Source organism: Camelina sativa, chromosome 16 (assembly GCF_000633955.1).
Source record: "Camelina sativa cultivar DH55 chromosome 16, Cs, whole genome shotgun sequence".
In the NCBI taxonomy this organism is placed as follows: domain Eukaryota; kingdom Viridiplantae; phylum Streptophyta; class Magnoliopsida; order Brassicales; family Brassicaceae; genus Camelina; species Camelina sativa.
This window is the reverse complement of record NC_025700.1, coordinates 20,957,162-20,967,412: the sequence shown is the minus strand read 5'-3', so window position 1 is coordinate 20,967,412 and position 10,251 is coordinate 20,957,162. Positions and strand designations below refer to the sequence as shown.

The 10,251-nt window shown below is 37.1% G+C and overlaps 2 protein-coding genes across 6 annotated transcripts in view; one reads left to right on the top strand and one right to left on the bottom strand.

Annotated features, from left to right (window-relative positions):
* Positions 1-5,282, top strand: part of LOC104751577 (eukaryotic translation initiation factor 5B-like) — an 8,205-nt gene extending 2,923 nt beyond the window's left edge. For 2 of the 5 annotated variants that reach the window (XM_010473539.2, XM_010473541.2), the window contains exons 3-14: positions 32-1,867; positions 1,953-2,515; positions 2,604-2,711; positions 2,815-2,915; positions 3,009-3,099; positions 3,188-3,298; positions 3,404-3,469; positions 3,597-3,656; positions 3,768-4,325; positions 4,424-4,543; positions 4,671-4,787; positions 4,891-5,282. In XM_010473539.2, coding sequence (XP_010471841.1) covers positions 32-1,867; positions 1,953-2,515; positions 2,604-2,711; positions 2,815-2,915; positions 3,009-3,099; positions 3,188-3,298; positions 3,404-3,469; positions 3,597-3,656; positions 3,768-4,325; positions 4,424-4,543; positions 4,671-4,787; positions 4,891-4,956 — 3,797 coding nt within the window. In that variant the 3' untranslated portion in view covers positions 4,957-5,282. The remainder of the gene's footprint in view (positions 1-31; positions 1,868-1,952; positions 2,516-2,603; positions 2,712-2,814; positions 2,916-3,008; positions 3,100-3,187; positions 3,299-3,403; positions 3,470-3,596; positions 3,657-3,767; positions 4,326-4,423; positions 4,544-4,670; positions 4,788-4,890) is intronic. The other 3 variants (XM_019238240.1, XM_019238241.1, XM_010473540.2) reach the window with 3 other exon arrangements.
* On the bottom strand, positions 5,870-7,264 carry LOC104751576 (putative F-box protein At1g76830). The gene has a single exon (XM_010473538.1). It carries the CDS (start codon positions 7,232-7,234, stop codon positions 6,086-6,088), a length of 1,149 nt encoding a protein of 382 aa, XP_010471840.1. The 5' UTR covers positions 7,235-7,264; the 3' UTR covers positions 5,870-6,085.

Genomic DNA, 10,251 nt, shown 5'->3' with positions numbered 1-10,251 from the left:
TCAATGGGTCGGAAGAAGCCGAGTACTCGTGGTGGAGAAGATGAGCAGCCACCCGCTGCTGCGTCATCTCTCGTTGGTGCTACTAAATCTAAGAAGAAGGCTGTTAAAATCGATGACGATGAGTACTCCATAGGTACTGAGCTCTCTGAGGAGCCAAGAGTTGAGGAAGAAGATAAGGTTGTTGTTATCACTGGTAAGAAGAAGGGTAAGAAAGGTAATAAGAAGCAGCAGGACGACGACGATGAGTTTCCTGTTGCCGAGGTAGACGATGTTCCTGAGATTTCTTTTGTAGGGAAGAAGAAGGGTAAGAAAGGTAATAAGAAGCAGCAGGACGACGATGATGAGTTTACTGTTGCCGAGGAAGACGATGTTCCTGAGATTGCTTTTGTAGGGAAGAAGAAGTCCAAAGGTAAGAAGGGTGGTGGTGGTGGCGGCGCTGTTAGCTTTGCTTTGCTTGATGATGAAGATGATAAGGAGGATAATGATTCTGATGGTGACAAAGATGATGAGCCAGTTATAAGTTTTACTGGTAAGAAAAAGAAATCCTCCAAATCTTCTAAGACGACCACTAATTCATTTAGCGCCGCTTTGCTTGATGACAACGAAGAAGAAGATGAGACAGTGGAAGACGAAGAGAGCCCTGAAATCACGTTTTCAGGTAAGAAGAAATCTTCTAAAAAGAAGGGTAGCAGTGTTTTGCCCTCACTAGGTGATGACTCAATTGCTGACGAAACTAGCCAAGCTAAAACTTCTGATACTAAGAGTGTGGAGGTTGTTGAAACTGGAGAGAGTAAGAAAAAGAAGAAGAATAATAAGAGTAGAAGGACAGTACAGGAAGAGGATGATTTGGACAAACTTCTTGCAGAACTTGGAGAAGCCCCTGCTGCTGCTTCATCCAAAGAAGAGAAAGTTCAAGCTCAGCCTGAGCCAGTTGCACCGGTAGATAATGCTGCTGAGAAGGAAGGAGAAGAAGAGACTGTTGAGAGTGCTGCAGCAAAGAAGAAGAAAAAGAAGAAGGAGAAAGAGAAGGAAAAAAAAGCAGCAGCTGCTGCCGCTGCAACCTCTTCTGTAGAGGCTAAGGAGGAAAGACCAGAAGAATCAGTAACTGAGGAACAACAGCCGAAGAAGAAGGATGCAAAGGGTAAAGCAGCAGAGAAGAAAATTCCCAAACATGTTAGAGAGATGCAAGAGGCTCTTGCACGGCGGCAAGAAGCCGAAGAGCGAAAAAAGAAGGAAGAAGAAGAAAAATTGAGAAAGGAGGAAGAGGAGCGCCGCAGGCAGGAAGAGCTTGAGGCGAAAGCTGAGGAGGCTAAGCGTAAGAGAAAGGAAAAGGAAAAGGAGAAAGTCTTGAGGAAGAAGCAAGAGGGCAAGCTTCTAACTGCAAAACAAAAGACTGAAGCTCAGAAGAGGGAGGCTTTTAAGAATCAGATCCTGGCTGCTGGTGGAGGTCTTCCTGTTGCAGATAATGATGGTGAGGCTACTTCTTCAAAGCGTCCCATTTATGTCAACAAGAAAAAATCATCTCGCCAGAAAGGCAATGACACTTCTATTCAGGTGGAAGATGAGGTAGAGCCAAAAGAGAATCATGCAGGTGAACCAGTTCCTTTAGGTGAAGTGGGTTCAGCAGACACTGAAAAGGTTGATTTAATAGAGTCAGCAAACACAGATGAGAAATCACAACCTGCTGATGTAGCTCAGGAGAATGAGAATGGGGTTGAGGAAGATGATGAAGAAGATGAGTGGGATGCAAAAAGCTGGGATACTGTTGATCTTAACCTTAAAGGTGATTTTGATGATGAAGATGAAGAAGCTCAGCCTGTGGTTAAGAAAGAATTACAAGATGCTGTATCAAAGGCACATGATTCAGGTTAGTATGAAATGTAGTTATTTGTTGGTCTTCCTTTGTTGCATCCAATGTCTTCTTTAATCTAATCTTTTGAATTTCTACACAGACCCTGAAGCTGAAAAACCAACAGCTAAACCAGCAGGTATGGGCAAGCCAACAACAGCTGCTGTAAAAGCTGTGCATGAAGTGGAAGATGATACACAGAAAAAACGAGCTCCCCGAGCAAAAGAGGCCTCTAAGAAGGGTAAAGGTGTAGCTCCGAGTGAATCTATAGAGGGTGAGGAAAATCTGCGGTCTCCCATTTGCTGCATCATGGGTCATGTCGATAGTGGTAAAACAAAGCTGTTGGATTGCATCAGAGGAACAAATGTACAGGAAGGCGAGGCTGGAGGTATTACTCAGCAGATTGGTGCAACATATTTCCCTGCGGAAAACATCCGAGAGAGGACCAGGGAACTGAAAGCTGATGCAAGACTCAAAGTGCCAGGTCTATTGGTTATTGATACACCTGGCCACGAGTCCTTCACGAATCTGCGGTCAAGAGGTTCAAGTTTGTGTGACCTTGCAATTTTGGTGGTTGATATAAAGGCTGGGTTACAGCCACAGACCATAGAATCGCTAAATCTTTTGAGAATGAGGAATACAGAGTTCATTATTGCATTGAATAAGGTGAGACTGCTTTTCATTCTGCTAGGATGGGATTTTTGTTCTCTGCTGTAAATACTTCTATAGAAAATAAAATTTTCAACTTATACAGGTGGATAGGCTATATGGATGGCAAACATGCAAGAATGCTCCCATCGTGAAATCACTGAAGCAACAACCTAAAGATGTTATAAGTGAATTTAACGTGGAACTGAAAAAGGTAAGTTATACGTACATGTTACAAATGAATTTAACATGAGTATCTTATGTATATCACTTTGTGTTCAAGTTGTTCAAATTATGTTGTTCCATTGGTATTCCAGGTTAAAAACCAGTTCCAGGAGCAAGGACTCAACACTGAGCTTTATTACAAGAATAAAGAAATGGGAGAAACTTTCAGTATTGTTCCTACTAGTGCTGTTAGGTATGAATCTTTGTTTACTGTTTGTAAATCACAGCATAGCAGACAAGTTATTCATCCTAAATAGTTGGGTAACTTTGGTTCTTGATATTTTAGTGGGGAAGGGGTCCCAGATCTCTTGCTGTTGTTGGTTCAATGGGCTCAGAAAACAATGGTTGAGAAACTTACATATGTCGACGAAGTGCAGGTCTCTCTCCTCTGTCTTTTAGGTAACACTTGTTTCTGCAATGCTTCAGCATTGAGAATTCTGATCCTTTCTTGAAATTGTCGAACAGTGTACTGTCCTGGAGGTCAAAGTTATTGAAGGCCATGGAACAACGATTGATGTTGTGTTGGTAAACGGTGAACTCCATGAAGGTGATAAAATCGTCGTTTGTGGGCTACAGGCAAGTAAAAACTTACGATCCAAACTCAAACAAGCGATGGCACCTATTGGGTATACATATATATAGAACTTAGAAAGTAATATTATTTTCTTCCTCATATTGTAGGGACCTATTGTCACAACGATTAGAGCATTACTGACTCCTCATCCAATGAAGGAGTTACGGGTGAAGGTACTTTCGGTTTCCACTTCATGTGGCTTGTTTGTTACTGAATATTCGTCCAGAAATATGGTTCATGCAAATAGCTTCCTATGTTCCGTTTTTATACACTATGAGAATTCATGGTCTGATGTTTCAGGGTACTTATCTGCATTACAAAGAAATAAAGGCTGCACAGGGTATCAAGATTACTGCCCAGGTGATTGGACTGACACTAGAATAATCTTAGTTGCTAGCCTCTGGTTTCATATATACGGATGTTAGATGACATCCTGGATATTGTTTCCTAATGTTGGGTTGTGTTTTAAAGGGCCTTGAACACGCAATTGCTGGTACTGCCCTGCATGTGGTTGGACCTGATGATGACATCGAGACAATTAAGGAGTCGGCTATGGAAGATATGGAGTCAGTTTTGAGTAGGATTGACATAGGTGGTGAAGGAGTCTATGTCCAAGCGTCTACATTAGGGTCATTAGAAGCATTGCTTGAGTACCTGAAGTCCCCAGCTGTAAAGATACCAGTCAGTGGTATTGGCATAGGGCCTGTGCATAAGAAGGATATAATGAAGGCGGGAGTTATGCTGGAGAGGAAAAAGGAATATGCTACGATTTTGGCTTTTGACGTTAAAGTGACTACAGAGGCTAGTGAGCTTGCTGAGGATATGGGAGTTAAAATTTTCTGCGCTGATATCATCTATCATCTTTTCGATCTATTTAAGGGTTACATTGAAAATATCAAAGAGGAGAAAAAGAAGGAATCAGCCGAGGAAGCAGTCTTCCCTTGTGTCCTTAAGATTTTACCTAACTGTGTGTTCAATAAGAAAGACCCAATAGTCCTTGGAGTTGATGTCGTCGAGGGTATACTTAAGGTATCATATTTTTTATTTCCAACATTCTCTGTAACTCTCGCACATGTTGACGCAAGTCCTAGGGTTCACACTTTCTTATCTGTCTTGTTTGTTTTTAGATTGGGACCCCCATTTGTGTCCCAGGCAGAGAGTTCATAGATATTGGCCGCATTGCATCTATTGAGAACAACCACAAGCCTGTTGACTATGCAAAGAAGGGCGACAAGGTGGCGATAAAGGTAATGGGATCATTCTTTTCAACAAGCTTGCAAATCTTTTGTTTACAGAGAGAAAAGAGGTATCGTTTGCTGCTGGTTCAGCTTCATCATGCATTCACCTTCTATCGATGCTTTCTTTGGTATACAGATTGTTGGTTCGAATGCGGAAGAGCAGAAGATGTTTGGAAGGCACTTTGACATGGAAGATGAACTTGTGAGTCACATTTCGAGGAGATCTATTGACATACTCAAAAAGGATTTCCGGGTAAGTGGAGAAGAAGTTGTTTCCCCTCCCTGTGTTTTCCAGCATATCATCATCATTTTAACAACAAAATTTGATCTGAAAATCAAACCCAAATTAATTGCAGGATGAATTAGAGTTGGATGAGTGGAAGCTAGTTGTGAAACTAAAGAACATCTTCAAGATACAGTAGATTCCCTGAACATTCAAATGTATACTCTTGAGCTTCAAACACTCACACGCCTTGTTATGCCGTGTCTGCGTCGATGCAGAACAAACAAATTCATCTTCCTGCTTCTAACCGAAGCATTCACAGAAGATATGAGATTAAAGAGAGACAAAAGNTTTTTTTTTTTTTTTTTTTTTTTTTTTTTTTTTTTTTTTTTTTTTGTCTTCTCCCTGAAAAGTGCTGAATAATTGGTTCATCAACCTTCATGCTGGCAAAATTGCAGGGAAAGAAGAGCCTTTTGAGTCTTCGTGATATACAAATATCATCATCCTTATATGCCTTTTTGACTTCTTTCCATTTTTGTTGACTAAAGGAAAAGTAATCCAATAAAAAAATTTGTGTCTAATTGTGTTGTCTATGTGGTGTTAAAACTTGAGTTTTGGTTTTAGAAAAATGGTTGCAAAAATGAAAAATCACATCCGATATCAATACAGAATGAGGGTTTTTAGCCAAGGCGTAAAAGTTAATACTCATCGTAACAGAAGATATTATTTTTGTTGAGAAATTTCTTTAATCTTTATACGGTATTCGTAATAATTTATATGGGACTCGTGTAGTAACTAAAAGCAAGCTGCTCCTCCTTTTATGGAGTCTCTTCACTTCCGAATCACACACTGCATCACCCTTATAGTTAAACATAAATGGGAGGCAAAGGCTTTCCTTTATTTCTCTTATTTCTTTCGTTTTTTCCGGTTATTATTTTTTCTTTTCTCCCTTACAGTCACCATGTATATATATTCCGATATATTAAACCACATCGGTAATGTTTGTTGTACGAGTTAAATGTGATTTCGTGTTAGGTGAAAAGAACTGAATAAACATAAATGCAATCATAAACATTTATTATTTAATTATAAAGAAAGAAGATGAACGACAATAGAGTTGAAAACGAACATTAATCCCAATATATAATACCAGCTGGGAAAAAGAAAAATTATCATATAGCATATCAACGATAATAGAAATGAAAACGAACACTGATCCCAATAATAAAAATAAACTTAGTACTATAATAGTAATACTTAGAGAATTAAATATATTTAAGCAACCAACCAGTTTCTGATAATGATGAGTACTGACCAACTCTTGATCTTCATATAAGCATAGGACTATCGACATGATGCACGAAGGTTTCCACAAAACGGAACTCATCATCACCTCCACCCAAAAGTTGAACCGTAGATCTTGTGAATGTTTCTGTAGGTGTATCGTAATAGATCACAACGAGTGGTCCCTCTTCGTTAACCATTATTGTTGCGAAAACATGTTGCTTTGTTCTTGTGGTACCCCGGAAACGATATACATGCTTTATTTCATCCTCAGCGTAGCCTCTCCAGTTACGAATCAGTATGCGGTTTTTGGACCATCTTGAATAGCCATGGAATTCCCACATTTCAAGATAAGCATCGCCGCCGCTGGGTTCGTAAACGAAATCATTTGTTTCATCCACTAGTGCAGGTTTCCCGTCGTAATTGACAAAGTTCCAGAAACCTTTATTCAGATCGACATCTTGAGGTGATGGAATGAGACGAAAGGTTTCATTACTGACGTCGAAGCTCATTATGATATTCGACTTATCAGATTTAGTAGCACGATAATACAAAACTCCTCTGTCATATACTCCATCACGAACGGGAGTATGAGGAACATTGCATACGATTCTTCTCCGAGGTTCTTGATCACCCGGTCCCACTCCCACCGTCAAAACCTGAAATTCATTCTCCCAAGGAGTTTTGGGCTTTGTCTTTGTACATAACACCTTAAATTCATCCTCTCCTTCATCGTATCCGAACTGAGTTATTATCTTTGTTGTTTTATCCGCTTCGACCATTGGTAAATTCCGGAACTTCATCGTGCCCGGATTGCAAATCACAACCCTATTTTTACCTCGTTCTTGAAGACATATCAAACCTCGGACCGGTGGAGAAAACATAAAGTCTCCTTGTAGTGAGATGCTGATGATGTGACGTTGTCCACCAGATTTCTGGTCTTGATGCAAAGAACGAAACAACACTTGATATGCGCTAGGTGTTGTCGCGTCCTTGGCGTCGATGGTGACGAACAACATTCGGGGCCTTGCCATGGATCGCCTCAAGTAGAGTTCTTTGAAGCTTTTCGTACGGATCGTAGTTGCCAATCTCTTCGAGACGCTGATGCATTTCACCAGGGAGTTGGGAGACATCCGTATCAGAATCTTCCTTTTGATGTCTTGAGGAAGACTTTCGAAAGTTATTCCCTCCATTTTTTTTTTCTTCAATTATGATCTTTTCGTATACTGTATGTATGTTGTGAGAGAGTTGAGTGAGAGAGTTGAGGAATTTATAGAAAATCTTAATTAGAGAGCCTTTAAAGTTTAAACGACTCCATCTTTTAATTTAAATTTCATGCTAATTACATATTTACACCTAAAACCAAAAGAAGAAATTCGCTGGTGCAGAGATTAGACGCCAATCATTTAATATATATGTTAAATTGACAGATTAAGTTTATTTCCACTTAACCTCTTTGTACACACAGTTGCAAGAAGAAGAAATGGTTTCCCACGTTTAAAATTGACAGATTTTAATTTAGTTCCTCTATATATTTTCAGTTCTTCGAATGCAGTCGATCCCACGTGAAAATGTTGATATTTGTAGAAGGTTTTAGTTTTGCCTCTCTTTGTACAGAGAAGAGGATTGAAATCACACGTCAAAGCTGATTGTGGACAGCTTTAATATCCTCATCCGTGCCAAGTGGACTCTTATATATTGGTGCCAAATGTGATTTTTCTTAATATTTCTTGGTCAAATTAGTTAGGGCATGGTTATAATTAATTATANNTTTTTTTTTTTTTTTTTTTTTTTTTTTTTTTTTTTTTTTTTTTTTTTTTATAATCATCTAGCTACTCATTGCATTGGAATCTTTACGTGGTCCGATGGAGTAACCATAAAATGTATTTAGAAAAATCTCAGAGTTCGTTACCAACGTTGTGATATCAATTAATAAGGTGACATGCGATTAACTTGTTGTCTTATAACGCATTGTTGTATTAATGTAATTTCAGGTTAATTACATCTGAAACCAAAAGGAGAAATTTCATGGTTCCAGACGTTAAAAACTTACTACTAAATATGCACATATACTAGCTGGCTTAACGGTGCAGCTAATTAAGTTGTGGCCTTCTGGGAAAGTGAGTTAAGCTTACTAAAAATGTTGGCCAATTAGCATATGGATGTAAAGCATGGAAATGACGCGTTTTTATGTCCTCCTATGTGTTTTAGTTCTTCGTAGCCACATGAGTCACGTTAGATCTTCTTAGACATCAATATTCAAAATTTTCATCACTAGTACTCTTTTATATTATTTCTTGGTAATTTCATTGAAGATTTTATGCTTTATGTGAGACTTTAGAATTTTCAATAAGATTATATAATCAGTATTAACTATTATTCAGAGATTTCTTAATATTAGTTAAATTAATTATGAGGGATACAAATTTCAGCCTAACACAATTAACAAAATATATATAAGGAAGACGAATAGCTTTGTTCTGCAGCAGACACGACATAACAAGAGGCCTGTGAAGCTCCAGCCTCCAGTGTAGACATTTGGAATGTTCAGGGAATCTTAAAGAATCTATTCGTTAACACGCTTTGACGAAGTAGCCTCATCATCATCGATTCATTGTCTACAACAGGAAGGCCTCCTCCAGCAGCAGCCAGAAGCTGGTTCCTAAAAGCCTCCCTCTTAAGAGCTTCGGTCTTTAGGGTTGGCTTCGGAATAATCAAATCCAGGTCAAGATTTTCCTAGCTGCAACAATCGAACGCAAACACAATTTTTAGGTTTTTTTTCTTCCCTAGATAGATCGGCGCAATCCTTTAGACTTTTTAGTAAACGAAACCACAGGAGAAATCGAAGAAGCTTTTTTAGCTTACCTCGGAGAGGAATTAATCGGTACTAGATAGAGAAATGGCGTTAAGCTTTTTAATGTATAGCAGCAGCTGGCGTGACGATTGAGCAAATCCTGATTTACTTGCTCTAATAAGTTTTTGTCACGTCAAAATACTTATTATGGAATTTTCTACTAATAGATTATTGAAAATGAAATCTGAATATGTAGAATATTAAGGGTAATTAGAAGTGGTATTTTAATGTAGTTAAACTAGGTAATAACATTACATTTGTAAATATATTTATTTATTATAACATTTATAATACAAACTTATATTGGTTTGAATTCATCAAGTTTATGAAAGTTTAAAATATTAATTGTTTCACCATAAAATTTAGATTGATATGTTGGCGGATCTGGATCGAATGTGAACCAAATTAGTGATCGGTTAGATTTTTATCAAAATTTTGAATTATCAAATCAGATAAAAACCACAAAAAAAAACTAAATTTCATGAACCAAATGATTAAATAAAATTGTTAACCCGGTCAAACCTGTCCGCTAAACCATCCCACAACGGATTTAAATATTTTGAGCCACAAAATGTCTTTGCATCTGTTCCGCTTGAATTTGTGAGATCCGCGGCTAACCCACATGCATTTTGAAATTTTATTTTCTCTAATATATAAAATATATTTAAAGCTTAAACTTAATTTCTATTAATAAAGTGATGTGATAAAGTTTTTAAGAATAACACATTTGTTTTTTTTTGTTAAAAACACAATGGTATATAGCTGTAAATAATAAATCAAAATGAGGTTAAATAACTAAATGTGTCTCAGCTACTGATATAATATTATTATTTTTTCATTTTTATTGGACTGGATTTTCTAAATTTTAAGAGTTCTGTAACAATACTATAACTACATATTTATATATAATGTTTAACTACATAGTTATCCAAATTAAAATATATATTAATGTCATTTCAATTTGTGATCATACGTTTTTGAGCAACTATAGGTATTATTTTTAGCAAAAGAATAAACGTGGAGCCAGTTTCAATTGATCTTCGATTCTTTCACCATTAGAGCTTTATAAAATTCTTAGAAAGATAACATTATTTATATCTCTGAAGATATGATTATATATATATATATATTTTACATCTCCTAGTATAGTTATATTATTATATTACAATACATAGTGAAATTAATTTAATTTTGAAAATATGTAGAGATAATATTTATTAATTTTTTGAATAATATTTACCCATTTTAGAATTTATAGAAGCAAAATATTGTCTATATAAATAAATTGAATAGCAGTGGCAGTTGAAAAAAAAATAGGAGTGACAGTTTTATGGAATATTATGAAATATTAAAGGT